Here is a 17,086-nt window from a genome sequence, read left to right on the forward strand (position 1 = left end):
CAAACACTTATATGGGTTGGATTTCACCATGTTCAGTAAATCACTCTGTGTTTATTAAAAACACTCTCAAAGGGAAAGTAATTCTAGTAGTCTATGTTAATGATATTGTTTTAACCGGTAATGATTCCGATTACATTCAGGAAACCAAAAAGAAGATATGTGAAAAGTTTAAGATAAAAGATCTTGACTACTTAAATACTTTATGGGTATTGAAGTGTTACTGTCCAAGCATATGATTATACTATCTGAGAGGAAATATGTCTTTGATCTACTAGAGGAGACATGAAGGATGAGTTCCAATACTAAATTATCTGAAGGTTTTGGAGAAGATGTGGATATCGAGAAATATCAAAGACTTAAGGAAAACTTACTTATCTCTGTGTAACAAGACTGAATATCTTATACGCAGTAAGTTTGGCAAGTAAATACATACGTAAACCACAACTTACTCATTCACAAACATTGGAAAGAATATTATGATATTTAAAAGGAGCTCTAGGAAGAGGGTTTCTCTATAAGAACCATGGTCACTTCAACATAAAAGGGTTTCAGATGCAAACTAAGTAGGATCCTTGAATGACAAAAAATCCACTTCTGGGTATTATAAATTGAAAGGGTAAAATTTGAAAGGGGTTCAAATCAAAAAGCCAAATAGGTCGGAATTGGTAAAAATATTTTACCAAAATTTTATCGTAGGGGAATCAATCATTCGTACGATTCTTCCAATAGAAAGAAATAATAAAAGGTATGTTCCTGCCATTTTGAAACGTTTAGAGAAACTTGGTTACATATAGAAGTAAGAAGAAGCATCTGGTTGGAAGGTCCAGTGCAGAAGAAGAATACATGGTCATAGCACACACAGTCAGTGAGCTTCTATGGATCAGGTCCCTTTCTCACTGAACTGAGATTCCATAAAATATCCTCTATGGATTTATATTACGATAATCAATTGGTAATTCATATTACTTTAAATCCCGTCTTCTATGAAATAACAAAACACATTGCGGTAGAGTGTCACTTTATATGAGAAAAATTCCAAATCTTCTCACAAGGACAAATTGTAGACATCCTCACACAGCCAGCCACTCACAAAATCTTGTATACCATTTGCAGCAAATCGGGTATTTACGATGTTTCCTTACCCCCAACTTAAGGGGGAGTATTAAAAGATGAACCCAAACTCACACGAGTACGGAGAAGCCCACACTTCCAAGAGGGGCGGCATGAATGCAAATAAGGTATCATCTTTTTCATGTAAATAAGGAATCGTCTTTTTCATGTAAATAAGCTGCTTTTACACAAATCACAGGATCAAGGTGAATCTGAGCCCCAAAATTGCATTCTTCCCTTCGAATGATTTCTTGTAAACTCGATCTGGATGGATAAAGATTATTTCTTTTTCGACTCCATTAGCGAAACAAAATGCTTCAACGAAAGAAAGTTAAAAAAACTCGACGGAAAGGGTGCTTAATTTCAGATTCTTAACAAAATTGTTTCTTTTCTGTCACTACGAACGATGGAATCAAGATGTTAAAATGTTCAATTCATAAAAGGGATTTAGCGAGGTGTGAGCATGAAAGCTTCAAAGAACAGCAGTTTTCATCTTCCCCAAAAGAAAAGAAAAAAGGAACAGCAGTTTCCTGAAATTTTCCTCCTGAAACCCATAACTATAGTACAAAAATATCAGACAACATCAAAGACCAGTTTCTGAAGACACTGATAACAAACGGCCCTAAATCATGGATTAGAGCTGGTGGCATCAATGATACCTCACTGAAACTAAACTCAGCATCAACATTCCAAGACAGAGCGCCAAGTTGATCGAGTTTGCCGATTGTCCGCTAGGAAGAGAAACAGGAGCAGTCGCTGGCTGATTGGAGGCAACGTCCGCCACTTTTGGCAATGGTGGATCGATAATGTCTGCTTCAGCGAGTACAGGCGCCGGAGGCTCAGCAGGAGGGGATACTTCCGGTGGTAACAAGTTTAGAAGGCCGCCGGGACTTGCAGGTCGTATGGCATAAGCAGTATTTTTTGCAGGTTTGAAACATGGGCTTCCTGAAAGGAACCAGCAATAAGCGATTGCTTAGCAAAATTTCCTGAAACAATCCTCCAATCTAATCTCTAGAGCTGGGATGGTGAATGCTTACTCAAGTATTCATTTGCAGTCCCTGGGAATTCAGTGACGATCCCGTCGACTTCGAATCCGTCCACGAATGTGCTTATCTGAATGATTGGGTCAGATAAGAAATCAAATGCCAACGCCACGAATTCGTTCCTGAAAACTGACGCATAGACGGAGATGTTGGCGGAATGCATCATTTCAGCAACATTGGTGGAACTGGCCAGGAAACCGTCCCTGATTGTGGCAAGGGATCCTCTTGGGAGGTTGACTGCATCGGCGAATTTCTTGATTTCCTCCACAACAGGCTTGGCAGCTCCGCCTACTATGTCTTCAATGTAAAGGACTCGTTTGTAAGTGGGATGACTGGTAAACTTGCTTAGAACAGAACTGTCGTCAGACTGAATCAGGACCTGCTGAGTAGTCCCTTTCTCAAAGCCGACTTTGCTCAGGGCTTTCTCTACTTCATCGACGACGTCAAGACCCTTCTGGGATGCAAGGAAAGCAGCATTCTGCACAAGGGAGAAGGCGTTTTGTTATGTTCGAGCGGGCCCTGTATGTTTAATTGTTCAGAAGAACAGTTTTCTGTAACACAGAACATGGGTGAGGAGATCGATCTATCTCGATAGCTTCGTCTTGAAAATTACTTTTAAATTGATACCTGTATGTCGATCAGTACTCCAGGAACAGCCTTTTCTTTTGCCAAATCTAGAAAATCGGAGAGGGAAATGATTTTGCCCGCATTTTTGAATGCTGGATTCCTCAATATGTTGATCTCTGCTGGATAGGGGCTCCCAAGCATAGCTGCCAAGGTTGAAATTAAGAAGATCAATGGCTTTGACAAATACGAAGAGATGAGATTAATCTTATATTATCTGATTGTTGGATCAATTTGTATTCTCGTTTCTTACGCTTTAAGGTTTGAATCTCATTCCAGGTGAGATCAAACGAAAAAATTCCAGTTTTCGCCTGGATTTGAGGCACTAGAGATGACCGCGAGATAAAAGTAACCATTGCGTTTGTTTCACTCATTAGATCTGCTGAGCTCTGGCAGAAGGGTACTCCATCCTTGGACAACTGAACTGAGCAGTCGATGATGTCTGCTCCATCGTCTACTGCTTTCTGGTAGGCTAAATCAGTGCTGCCAGCGTAAATTCCACTTGCCCCATTGTGTGTTATAACCAATGGTTTTCCCGAAACATTTGAAGACGAAGATTGACCAGGGCTCGTATTGTTGTTGTGGGCGAAGCAAGCTGTAAAGAAGAAAAAGAGCATTTGGAGAAGACGAAGATTAATTAACAATAAGACCAAGAGAGCTTTCTTTTCTGAATCTACTCTTCTAATTTGAAACCATCTAGAGAAGGATTATCTTCAACTAATAGTTCGAGCAAAGCAGAGATATCAATGGCATTGAAGAAGAGTATCTCACCTACTGCTTGAGATGCAGTGGAAGGGAAGTCTGTAAGCACGCCGTCCACACTGAACTCAGAATTATCTATGAACTGCAAATATTCAGCTGAAGGATCGTAGCTATAATTGTAGCTTCCAGGCAAGTCATTGGCAAAGCCATCTGCAAAAACTTCTAATCCCTGTTTATGGGCATCTGTGACAAGACTGGTGTGGTCTTTCAGATAGTGATTCTCAACAGGCCATATCTGGTTCTTGGGAACCAGAATTCCAGAAGCGAAGGATGATACTGATTTAAGATTTTTCAGAATGTCACCATAGGTTTGTTTTGTCGAAGGCTCCTCGGCATCTTCGTCTAGGAAGCGGAATACAAGTTTTGTTTTGGGCAGCTTTCCTGACAGACTCTTCAGGAATCCAATCTCCGGAGAAGAAACATAATCAACAGGGTAAAGCTTGGACGATTCTATGATGTAGGGAACCATGTCAAGATTGTGCTGCTTGTAGAACGAGTTGTACTGCAATAATCAACAGTTATCAGTACAGGATGAACTAAATCCGAAAATCAAGAACAATTCTCAAATACCTGAACATTTATCCACAAATTAGCCGGCCGAAGTTTCGCAACATCATCAAGAGGAGATAATGGCATGAACCCATCAAATACATTTGTTCGTGAATATATATTCTGGCTCACTGTAGAAAGAAGAATCCAACCAGAGTGAATAAGAAGCCAGCCACTCGGTAGAAATAGCAGAAGAAGATCAATTTGTGTTGATTGCAGAAACAGAACTGTATCAAAAACTCCAGAGCTTACGTGAAACATCTTGTAACTGAACCGATGTGAAGTCAACCGGAAACCAGCCATTAAGTTCTTCTCCATTGACGGAGTAGGCTTTCGATCCCTTAGGGAAAAGTTGACTTATGTTGGTCGAATTATCGAGCCTCAGATTAGTCAGGCAGAAACCCATTCCGTCCTTGGACATCTGTAAATCGCAAAACAGTGCTAAATCCTTTAAACTTGATCTCTGAGCAAATTCCAAGGCAGACGAACTGGCGTCCGGAAAGAGGCCTGAGTATCCTCCACGAGCGATCACCAGTGGCGCTTCACCTGAAATCGTTTATTCCAGCGGTAAAGTTCTAATGAAATGGGAAGAAAATGCGGACTAATCACAACAATAAGAGCCATTATTCAAGCGTGTTGAGATTTCAGACTTCATTCTTCTTCGTGATCTTCCACCGCTGAATTGTTGCTCGGCAAGAAGCAAAAAGCCGACGAATCTAAAACTGGTTTAATTTTTTTAAATGTTTTCTGAAATCTTCTAAACGAACAGAAAAGACAGCAGGGAGAGGGGGAAAAAAAGAAAAAGAAAAAGAACACTCACCATTTAATGTTTGCCATTGTTTGCCGGAGTTCAGAGCTAAAGCTCCATGGATTAAAAGAAGAAAAAAAACTAAACTCTGTACCATCGTAAGTGTCATCAAATGTCTCTGAGAACACTAATGCAGAAAACGAAAAAACTTGAGAATCACATAACACAATCCTTTTTAGAAAATTAAAAAAAAAAAAATCGAAAAGAGCTCAAGCTCACCGCATACAGGGAGATGAACTCTGATGGTTCGATTATGGTTTCATTCCCCTTCAAATTTTACAGAAGGAAAAAATTCTCCGGGGAATGAAAGAAAGTTTTGTAGAAGAAGAGATATAAAGGAGGGGATGGGGAAATTTTGTTCTTATTTTTGGGTTTTCCTGAATTTCAGACAAGATGTCATTAATCTCGCTCCAAGTAACCCAAAAATGGAGGAGGCATTACTGGTCTCAGCGTTCCTTCCTGCCGTTCCCTCCAACGGTTTCAACGGTTTTTTGAAATAAATAAAGGAAATTGAACGTAATAGAAACATAATCCTAGCTGTCCACTATTCAACGGTCTTGGAATTAGACTCAATCTGGTAGGGTTAATTCCGTCTTGACTGACTCTTGACTTTCGTCCTCCTTGAAGCTCCAGTCTCAGACGAACAACCCCTCTCCAGGTAACCGATTCTTCTCTCCTTTCGCTCTTTGTCTATACATTCTCCTTCCCACTGATTCTTTATCTGCTCGTATTCTTTCTCTTTCACTCTCTGTCGTTTCTCTGCCATGTCTTTCCTCTTACTAGAAGTCGGAGAAATGAAATTAGTGGGATTGCCAGTTGAGGGTAGAAAATGGATATCATATTTAAACATCGTGTGATTGTTTAATTGGATTTTCACCCTTTTTTCCCTATGATTAATGGATGCATATCACAGTAGCAGAAGAAGAAATTTTTGATACAGTTTGTAGAGCATGGATTAGCTGATGCCTTTGAACCCATAGAGACAAATCCTGATTGCAACTTTGCACAATTTTGCGAGAAGAAGTACCAATAGCTCATCCAACTCAAACATGCAGTCTTCACAGAATAAAGTTAGGGTTCTCTATGATTAAGGGATGCTTGGTGCTTGTCCGGTATATGAGAGGGTTCTCTTATATTGGCTACCATAAATTCTATATTGTCTATGAGTTGTACAATTTGGGCATCTCTTGCCAAGATTTGTTCGTCTCTTTCCTTCATTGCTTAGTGTAGTTCAACGATTTGCTCCTCGAGTGTTTTTGTTTGCAATATCATCACAATAACTTTGCTCCAAGGTGACGAGTTAGGTGATGCAACAGGTGAAGCATTCGTTTGAGGGTGACAAAACATTCAATCCATGGATTCAAGAAGCAACATTGTAGTAGGGTCGAGCTGAATGACGCCATTGAGTTGATAATGTGAAAGAAGAGAAGGAGATGAGATGTATAGAGATTGTCCCACTAAACATGCAAAAAAATGTTGATGCACAAGGGAGTCGATCTATGAAATGGTATGACCATGAGTACAACAATGAAAAAGAATTACAAAATTTCAGGTGATGTAGGGTTCATGCTCTAATTTAATCATTTGTTTCGATCCCCACTCACGACCTTGACTTTAGCCTTGCTTAATCCGACGGACGAATTGGAGCTTCTTTGATCGACTAGCCTCAATTTATCGCTAACCTTCTTTGATGTTGATGAGAATATTTGATCTTGTATTATGTGTAGCGGCTTCAAGGATAGCAGTAAAGTAGAGACAAAGAAGATTTCTTGTTGCTACGAATCCAACAGAGCTTTTGGCTAATTTGTGATTTAAGGCATTGGGAGCATGATTCAAGCTTTTGTTTTCTTGAGAACAAAGTTTCGATAAACTTGAAATTTAGAAAAATTCTCTCTCCCAGATTTCTTCCAAAATTTCTCTCAAAATAAGTACCTCTATTTATTGGATGGTGGGGGTGTTTCAGCCATCTCACATTTTTCTCTCCATAATCATCTTTCTCTCTCTACATACAAAGGAGAGGTCTACATGCACCTCACACAATTTGGTTTATCTTGACTATTGATGAGGCCTTGATTTTGGTAATCAACTTTAATTTTCACTACAATCTTGATTTTGTCCTTTCATTGATCCTTTGACTAAATCTTCATACTTTGACCCTTGAGAAGTTTGACTTTGATCAACGATCAACTAATAATCAAGTTCTTTCAATCTTGATTGTTGATAGATGTCGATGATCTAAACCATTGATCAAGGTTCTAATTTTGGTGATTGAATTTTCAAGTCTACATATAGTTTACTTTATTTTCTATGAAAGTTACTTTGTTTCCTTTAGAAAATCATTTACTACCTTTTAACAACTTTAGGGACATTAACATAAAATTTAAATTATTTATACTATAAATAGGAAAGAAAGATTTGTGAACCTTAATCTCTTTTCTTCTTGCAAATTCCAACACCCATGACCTCTTCAATGAGGTCACTTGACATCTAAGGGCCTATTAGTGCGCAACGTAAGTGAAATGTATTTCACTTACGCTGGGGAAAGTGGGTCGAAACCCGTTAGTGCGCTCAGTAAGTGACGGGGGAAAGTGAAATACAGTTGTATTTCGTTTTCCCTCGTTTCAGGCATAAAACGATGGTAAGTGAAATCCGAGGGGTCGAGCTTGGATTTCACTTATCATCGTTCAAATACATCTCGTTCTCAGGGAGGAACCTCTATCGAACAAGGTTTCGGAGATTTGTTTTTTCTCTCTCGCGACCTTCGGCTTCTTTTCTCTCTCGATCTCCGTCGCAGAACACGGGAGGCCGAGCCTCTACCGTAGAGCCTCTCGGCCTCCCTCTCTTCTCCCTTTCGGTGTACCGTTGGAGCGCCGCCTCTGTCGCCGTTGTCCGTTGGCCCACTGCCTCTGTTGCCGTTGCCCGCTGGCCCGTCGTCATAGTCTCGTTCCGCTGAGGAAGACGACGCGGGCATGAAGACAATGGTTTAATTTTTCCTAAGTTAGGAAAAATTAAACCGTCGTAAAAATAATAGTTTATATTTTTTATTTATAAAATAATTATTTTTATTTATTTAATATATTTATTTTATAAATTACTATTTTAATATATTTTAATTATCCCATTGCTATAATTAATTAAACCAATGGTTTTAAATTTTGTGACAATATATTATTAATTAATAATACATAAAAATATATTATGTTATTAATAAATATATATTTATTTATTATATTAAATTAGTGGTTTTTAATGTTAAAACATATCTTATGTTATTAAAAAATAATTTATTTATTTATTATATTCACTTATGTTATTTTTTATTTTTTTATTTATTTTTAATAATTTATTTTAGTTGCTCGTACTCAGAGGGAGTGTGCAATACAATCTGCAAGAGCTTCATATTATCGAGATGTTTTATCAATTCAGATGTGGCAAAATTATTGACTATTATGTTTTAATGCCACTAAATATTTTTTATGTTGTACTTTTGTATGAACAGATATAATTTTTTATATTAAAAAGGTGATTGAGTTATATTTGTATTATTTTTATTTTTATTATTACGATATTTGTGTAGTACGCTATCAATGTAGTACGATATTTGTATAATTATTTTATATTTAGATATTAGAAAATTAAAATTTGATTACAATTTTAATAATATAAAAGTAAGCATTTGTTTAATTATTATATTTAATATATTTTATTTATTAACTAATATTAATTTAATTTTCTTATAGTCAGATATATCAAAATAGTTTATTTAATAAATAATCTATATGCATTTTACACCACACTTTCCATTGTGCATACTAACACAAACAAGTACTTTATACTACACTTTCCATTGCGCACATTAACACAAACAAGTACTTTACACTGTACTTTCCATTGTGCACACTAACACAAACAAGTACTTTATACTGCACTTTCCATTGCACACAGTAACACAAACAAGTACTTTACACTGCACTTTCCATTGCACACACTAACACAAACAAGTACTTTACATTCACTCACTTTCCCCAGGGAAAATACTTTTCATTGTATTTCATTTCCCTCTGCACTTACATTGTGCACTAACCCCGCCCCACTAAATCTAAATGTATTTATTTGGCTAAAAATATATAGTGATAATGGTGTCAATGGTGGAGGATCAACATTCCCCATCTCTCTCATGAACATAAATATGATTAAATCTTAAAAAAAATTACTTAAAATTAACCAAAAATACTCCAATGATTTTTAGAAAGTAAAGTAAACTTGGATAACACCAAAATATTTTTTTTATAAAATGGGCTTAACTACAAATTTTAAAATAAATATTCAAATATAGAGAGGTCTATCATAAACGGCTTTTTTTTACCGGTGGTCTTTGATGCCTTCACTTTAAATTGATTACCAAACCTTCACTCTCTTCGTTTCTTTACACCTTTCTTTTCAATCGAAAACCACTTTTTCATTTAAATTGTAGGCACTTTCTGGCTAAATTTGAACCAGAAACTTATTTCTCATACGGAGTCATTAATGGTGCTCTCACCCAAAATTTCTTCTCTTGTTATTGTTCTTCACAGTTTATGAGCTCTTTTGAGCTACATAAATTGCGCCGAGCAGAAAGGTAATGTAATTGGACGGTCATTTAGAAATCAATCAAGACTGGATTTAAAGGCCGCCAACTTTTTGCTTTTTTATATTCCCCAGCGATGCATGACCAGAGAAAAACATACAAGCTTCGGTGCAAGAAAATCCATGGCCTCTCTTGCATTTCGCACTACTCTTGTTGGTTTCCTTCTCTGCTCGTGGGTTGCAGCTCCCTACGCGGTGGCCGCCGTCATGACCTGCGACCGGGTGGTGTCTGCTGTCACCCCCTGCATCGATTACCTACGCGACGGAGGTGAGCCATCATCACTATGCTGCACCGGACTGCAGAGGCTCAACTCCGCCGCCACCACCACCTCCGACCGCCAGACAGTCTGTAGCTGCATCAAGAGAGCTGCTGCCGCCGTCACTGGACTTGTCTACCAACAGGTGGTCTCCCTCCCTGCCAAGTGCGGCCTCCATGTTCCATACCAGATCACCCCTACTACCGACTGCTCCAAGTAAGTCACAGTCTCCAATCTATTCCATCTATTCTTTGGTTGAACATTTGAGAAGATGGGTTGATACTGTGTTTGGATTATGCTGTGCAGGGTGCAGTGAAGTCTCATGATAACTATGAAGAGCGTCTTGCTGTTGCTGTTGGGTTTTAATGATGTTTAAATAAAGGATTTGTAGCATTGAAGTCGACGATGCTTTAAGAATTTCCAATGGGAGAATTTCTTTTATGGTTTTATGCTTTTTCAATGATACTAACAAGTTACTTTCAGTTTTCCAAATAATTCAAAAATTCAACCAGTTTAAAGAATAATCACACATGAATCATCGACTAGAAAGATGTTCCGTATGATATTATAATGGTTAGTTATATGTGGGCAGTTGTAAACATGGCGAGCATGGTTAGGATGCTACACGTGATGGCATTCTCATTCGATCCTACAGTTGGGATTTTCCAAGTTAAGGAGGGAGTTGATTTTTCTATGGTTTATATGAAAAATATGTTAGAAAATCTTAATCTTAAATCCTAATCCAAAATTTATATCATGCCAGAATATTAGAATTCGGGATAACTACCTGGATCCATTCCAAACGATCACCTACTGTTGCGGAATTCTGTGGCAATCGATACAAACGAATGATTGGTTTTGTGATCTTCCTCAACTAAATCTATTTAGTTCCTCAATGGGACTGTCGTCTCTCTTCCAGATGGGGAAAAAGGAAACTGTGAGTAATTTAGTCTCTTGGGGACCATAACCATAATGTGTCTCCTTATATAGGGTTCCCATAATTCCATATGGTATCTACTCAATTAGCCCATATTCGTGGCCCATATTCCTTAATGGGCTTAACAAAATTAGATCACTTAATTTGGGCCCATTCCATTAAATAGTAAATATAATTGAATAATAAATATGTTGCCCAAATTAGAATAGGAAACGTGAGTTTCCTAACAATCTCCCACTTGGGTTACATATCATTCCTGAAATAATTATATCACAAATTCTTTAGACGCGCATCTGTATATTATTAATAATGGAACCACCGCGACTTTCATGATAATACAATCGTGACTGAACCACGATGATCGCCATACTAATACACTCAATGACATAGATCAAATATGGATGAGTAGCATGGAAATTACAAGCAATGTGATCTCGGACATGCCTATTTCCAACTGGTCCTTCTGTAGTCTTTAGTGAGACCTTTCCAAAGTCCTTAATACAATATGAACATTGCACATAGAAAAACACAAGCAAGTTCAGAAATAGAATAATAAGCAATCAATTTTATTACGTAAAAAATCGAATAACTCAATGTCTAAAGCAAACATATAGTACAAACATGACTCCCACTAAACCAAGGTATCCTAAAAAATAACTCCTATATGAGTCGTGTGCTCAAGAAAGACCTGAGGCGTTAAACCCTTGGTTAATGGGTCTGCTAGCATAGACTTCGTCACCATATGTTTTATAGAAATCTGCCTATCCTGAACTAGTTCCTTAACAACTAGAAACATGATGTCAATAAACTTCGACTTCGTCAAGCTCCTGCTATTGTTGGAATAAAGTACTACCGAGTTATTGTCATAGTAAATCTTTAATGGCCTGTCAATGTCATCTACCACTCGCAGCCAAGTGACAAAGTTTCACAACCATTTCCGTGGTTGGACGCCTCAAAACAAGCAATAAACTCCGTAGCCATGGTTGAAGAAGCTATGAGAGTCTGCTTAGTAGACCTCCAGGAGATAACTCCATCACCTAGCATAAAGATGTAGCCTGATGTGGAGCATCTGCTATCTTGGCATCCAACAAAGTCGGACTCAGAGAACCCAATGATCTCCAAACTGTCTGATCTTTGATAAGTGAGTATGTAGTCTTTTGTTCTCCTCAAATAACACATCACGCATTTGACTGCCTTCCAATGTTGCATACCTGGATCACTCAAATATTTGCCCAAAATTCCTACTATAAATGCTATGTCAGGGCGGGTACAAACTTGAGCGTACATTAGACTCCCTACTACTGATGCATACATTTTTTTTTGCATTTCTTTTCTTTCAAGATCATTATTAGGGCACTGTTTGAGACTAAACTTGTCTCCTTTAGCGACGAGTGTTTCTCTTGGTTTACTATCTTTCATGATGAATCTACTCAAAAACCTTATCGATATAGCTCTTTTGTGACAACCTAAGGATACCTTGAGAACAATCTCTAAGTATCTATATACCTAATACAAAAGAGGCATCACCAAGATCTTTAATTTCAAATTTCTTCGTCAGAAATTTCTTGGTTTCTCGCAGTAAACCTATATCGCTACTAGCAAGCAGAATGTCATCGACATATAATATCAGGAATATGTATTTACTCCCATTGAACTTATGATATACACAGTCATCAACAACATTCACCTCAAAATCGTACGAGGTGATGACTGGATGAAACTTGTGATACCATTGATGGGAAGCCTGTTTGAGACCATAGATGGATTTCATCAATTCATAGACCTTAAACTTTGGATAACGAGATACAAAGTTTTTTGGTTGTACCATATAAATTGTCTCATCAATGTGTCCATTAAGAAATTCAGTTTTGACATCCATCTAATGTAGCTCTAGATCTAAATGAGCCACTAGTGCCACTATTGTTCTAAAAAAGTCTTTCAAAGATACCAGAGAGAAAGTCTCTTTATAGTCTATGCCTTCCCTTTGAGTACAACCTTGAGCGACTAGACGGGCCTTATATTTCTATTTACAACCAATGGGCTTCACACTTTTAGGCAACTCGATGAGATCCTAAATATCATTGTCTTTCACAGACTTCATCTCATCCTTCATGGCAACAATCCACTTTTAAGAGTTAGAATTGTTCAAAGCTTGATAGAAGTAGATCAAATAATCTTCTGTCAATCCGAAGTCATCCTCATGTTCTTGGAGAAAGATGATATAATCATCTGGAATCACATTTCTCCTCTCCCTAGTGGATCTCCTTAATGGCACTTCTTGAGGTCATTGAGTTTGTTCTAAAGGTGGTGCAAAAGGAAGAATCTCATTGTTGTCTTTAACTAGAACAATGTCAGGAATAGGAACCTGAACATTGTCCTCTAGTGTCTGAACTGTGTCTTGAATAGCGATAGCTATGGAGACCTGATCACTGTCAATAACATATTCTTCTTCAAAGACAACATTCCTTATGTTTTCTTCCCCTCTAAACTCAATATCCTCAAGGAATCTCGCATTTCCCGTTTCAAAGAAGAATCTTGATGTGGAATTATAAAACTTATAGCCCCGAGAGGGTTCAACGTAACCAACGAAATAACAGCTAACCGTCCTTGAGTCCAATTTACTTTCATGTGGCCTATAAGGTTGTGCCTCAGTTGGACAACCCCAAATGTGTAAGTACCTAATGCTAGGCTTCTTGCCTATCTAAAGCTCATAGGGATTTGTGGCAACTGCTTTACTCAGTACCCTATTAAGGATGTACATTGTGGTCTTTAAAGCTTCTCCCCAAAGTGACTCTGGCAAGGAGGAATGACTGATCATACTCCTTACCATATCCTTAAGAGTTCGGTTTCGTTGATCTGCAATACCGTTCATGTTGGGTTTGCCCGACATGGTGTATTACGGCACAATTCTACACTCTTTGAGGAAAATCGTGAAGGGTCCTGGACGTTGTTCTGCTAATCCATCATATCTTCCGTAGTATTCACCACCACGGTCAGATTTGATAGCCTTTATTCTTATTCTAAAAAGATCCTTCCGCAGCATCCTTACCTCTCTTCTTCTTCTTGTTTTGAGAGGTCTAGGCCAAGTGAGCACTTTTAATCTTATCCCGTTGTTGTCTCTCTTCCTCTTACACACAGTGAGATATAAGCTCATTTAGGGACCATTTGTCCTTCTGAGTGTTATAACTCACTTTGAATTTCCCAAAGTGTGCAGGAAGGGATATCAAAACCAAGTGCATGAGCAAGTCCTCAAACAACTCCAACTTAAGTGACTTGAGTTTTGATGCAAGATGAAACATCTCCATGATGTACTCCCTTATGTTCCATTTGCCTTTATACTTTATCGAAACGAGTTTAGCCAAAAGGATACTCACCTCCGACTTTTCGTTCATGGCAAAATATTGCTCAATTTCCTCCAGGAACTTCTTGGTGCTCTTGCTCACAGTCATAGAGCCCCGAAACGCCTCCGAAATGGTGTTTCATGATTATCAAGCACATTCGGTTGGAGCGCTCCCACTTCTCAATTTTAACTTCATCGAGGTTTTTCGGAGTAGAAGTGGGTTATTCTGCCCTAAGTACAAGATCTAAATCCATACAACCGAGCACAATTTGCACGATATCTTTCTATGCCTTAAAGTTTGTCCCGTTCAACATTGGAATGTTGCTTATTTGAATAGTAACATTTGTAGAAGTAGCAACAGAAACTGTATATAGAACAAACTAAATAAGCATACTCACATTAACTAGTATGTCCTATAAAGAAAAACAAGACATGTACAAACAATCCAAATTGAGGACCCATCTCAAGATACTTAGTACAACATTAATTCCTAATCTTTGGACAGTGAAACTAACTGTAAGTGGTACTCTCAGTGCAATGATTAAATACTAACAATCAGTTCTGTCAAACAATAACCTTTCTTTGGACTAATTATTGTTCACATGAAAAGTCTTTATAATTGTCACACATTTATCATCACATGCATGTTGTTGATTTGGCCAAACCATGTCTTCCTTTGGGTCGAACATAATGTGCATAAATAACTCCGCACAAACATCTATGTTTTTTTAGTCAAATTAATCTACACTACAGAGGTTACTTTGGCAATATGTAGATTCAATCAATTTAATTAAAATACTAGACCAATTGCATAAAAATAATAGGAATTTTCACAATGTACAACATTAATTCCTAGTCTTTGAACAGAGAAATTAATTGTAAGTGGTACACTTAGTGCAATGATCAAATACTAACAATCAGTTCTGTCAAACAACAACATTTCTTTGGACCGACTAATGTTCACATGAAAAACCTTTATAATTATCACACATTTATCATCATAGGCACGTTGTTGATTTGGCCAAATTATGTCTTCCTTTGGCCCGAGCATAGTTTGCATAAATAACTCTGTACAAATATCTATGTATTTTTAGTCAAATTAACCTACACTACAGAGGTTAGTTTGGCAACATGTAGCTTCAATCAATTTGATTAAAATACTAGACCAGTTGCATAAAAATAATAAGAATTTTCACAATTAAAAAATCAACTTAAATATGCATATTATACAACTATATGTGCATGCATAAATATTCATATGAATGAAAATTGCACAAAAATAGATTCTGTAATTTTTGCAATTTAATATATATCAACTTTTTTATCTAATGATAACACACGAATGCGAACTAACATACTGGCCATATGCTTTTCTAAATAGAAAAGCTTGCGTTCGGGTTCAAATCCGTGTTGGCGCAAAAATTCGATTTTGAGAACTAAGTCAGCTCGGTTCTCTCTCGGGCGAGCCGACTCAGCCCATCTGAGTCGACCCGAATCGCCCGATTCGACCCTTAACGTTTGAGTCATGTCAATCCGACCGACTCGCCTCAACCAACCCGATTCTCCGGAGTGGTCTGAGTCGACTCGTAATTTAAATTAAACGTAACCTAAGTTTCAAAAAAAAAAAAGAAAAAAATTTCTTATTCATCGACGCTGCAGTGCATCCAACGGGCACTACCATCTGCCCTGCTTCAGCGATTCCCAACGGGTGCTGCAGCCCCCAACGGGCATGGCTTCCTCCATCGCCCTCCCGTTTTCCCGTCGGATGTTGTTGCAGCGCGACTTCTTCCGTTGCCCCTTTTTCCCTTCCGATGACGAAAAAGCAATGATGACACAAAAAAATTTAGTTTTCTTTCTTCCTTTTTGCGCATGTTGGAGGTTGTCTTCAACCTCCAACCACTCGGAGAGGAGGGGTTGTCGGCTTCCTCTGGTGGCCCTCTGCCGGACGTAGCTGCAGCGTTTCCCAACGGACGTTGCAATGCGGGCCTCCACCGTCGACTTCCGTCTTTTGACGACAACGCAGGCCGACTCACAACCCCGAGACGAGTTCCGTGCAGAAGATCTGCACAATGTCGGCACTCTGTGTGTCGCCCTCCATGGAATTAGTCCAGAAATCCTAATAATCTAACAGTAATGTACTGGTTTGATACCACTTGTTAGAAAACCTTAATCGGAAATCCTAATCCATAATTTATATCATGCCAGAATATTAGGATTTGGGATAAATACTTTAATCCATTCCTAACGATCACCTACTATTGTGGAATTTTGCTGCAATCAATATGAACAAATGATTGGTTTTGTGATATTCCTCAACTAAATCTCTTCAGTTCCTCAATGGGACTGTCGTCTCTCTTCCGTATGGGGAGAAGGAAAACTGTGTAATTTAGTCTCTTGGGGACCATAACCATAATGTGCCTCCTAATATAGGGTTCCCATAGTTCCCTATGGTATCTACTCAATTGGCTCATATTCCTTAATGAGCTTCACAAAATTAGATCACTTAATTTAAGTACATTCTATCAAATAGTAAATATAATTGAATAATAAATATGTTGCCCAAATTAGAATAAGAAACGTGAGTTTCCTAACAAAATATTGCCCGGAGGTGTGCTCTGGCTAATTCAGCTAGTGGGAAGACAAGGGCAAAACTTGGGTTTACTGTAATTTTGGGATTTAAGATTCGAAAGACAGTCATCAGGTCTCCAATGTATCTAACTGGCTTGAAGTTGGAGATATAGTGTGTTTTATAATATATCACAAGTTTTCGTTTGTCTTTCTCCTCAAGCTTTACTTTGAAACTTGTAAGAAATATCAAGGTAGAGCTTATTGTAAAGGAAAGTTCTTGTTTCTTATTGAGAAACATACATTTCAAGTCATGAGTGAATTATGAGAAATTTTCATTACTCTATTATTGCATTCATATTAATTCCTTTTTTCTCTTCTTTCTTTCTTTTCCCCCAAATATTGTTATGTGGTCTACCTTTTTCTGTTTCTCTTTACTCTTTCTTCCAAATCCCACTGTGTAGT

At 37.9% G+C, this 17,086-nt stretch overlaps 2 protein-coding genes across 2 annotated transcripts; one reads left to right on the forward strand and one right to left on the reverse strand.

Annotated features, from left to right (window-relative positions):
• Positions 1 to 1,759: 1,759 nt before the first annotated feature.
• On the reverse strand, positions 1,760 to 4,993 carry LOC137943227 (glycerophosphodiester phosphodiesterase GDPDL7-like). The gene is made up of 8 exons (XM_068788917.1): positions 4,909 to 4,993; positions 4,341 to 4,634; positions 4,110 to 4,219; positions 3,549 to 4,041; positions 3,031 to 3,372; positions 2,781 to 2,923; positions 2,148 to 2,631; positions 1,760 to 2,055 (listed from the first exon to the last, which is right to left on the reverse strand). The coding sequence occupies exons 1-8, from the start codon at positions 4,991 to 4,993 to the stop codon at positions 1,760 to 1,762; spliced, it is 2,247 nt and encodes a 748-aa protein (XP_068645018.1).
• Positions 4,994 to 9,594: 4,601 nt separating this feature from the next.
• LOC137942720 (non-specific lipid-transfer protein 1-like) lies at positions 9,595 to 10,226 on the forward strand. The gene is made up of 2 exons (XM_068788454.1): positions 9,595 to 9,995; positions 10,086 to 10,226. Exons 1-2 carry the CDS (start codon positions 9,604 to 9,606, stop codon positions 10,093 to 10,095), a joined length of 402 nt encoding a protein of 133 aa, XP_068644555.1. The 5' UTR covers positions 9,595 to 9,603; the 3' UTR covers positions 10,096 to 10,226.
• The last annotated feature ends 6,860 nt before the right edge of the window (positions 10,227 to 17,086 follow it).

The sequence above is a fragment of the Aristolochia californica genome, unplaced genomic scaffold (genome assembly GCF_029961685.1).
Source record: "Aristolochia californica isolate CCGP_79_NKW_82.1479 unplaced genomic scaffold, dmAriCali1.0.hap1 SCAF_10, whole genome shotgun sequence".
Classification (NCBI taxonomy): domain Eukaryota; kingdom Viridiplantae; phylum Streptophyta; class Magnoliopsida; order Piperales; family Aristolochiaceae; genus Aristolochia; species Aristolochia californica.

Bases quoted from the DNA above. Each gene is read 5' to 3' on its own strand.
- LOC137943227 (XM_068788917.1), bottom strand. From the start codon at position 4,993: ATGGTACAGAGTTTAGTTTTTTTTCTTCTTTTAATCCATGGAGCTTTA. The intron at 4,042-4,109 runs GTATTTGAGAAT...TGATTATTGCAG, and splicing joins ATTTGTGGATAAATGTTCAG to TACAACTCGTTCTACAAGCA. The intron at 2,056-2,147 runs GTAAGCATTCAC...GGTTCCTTTCAG, and splicing joins GACTGCAAATGAATACTTGA to GAAGCCCATGTTTCAAACCT.
- LOC137942720 (XM_068788454.1), top strand. From the start codon at position 9,604: ATGACCAGAGAAAAACATACAAGCTTCGGTGCAAGAAAATCCATGGCC.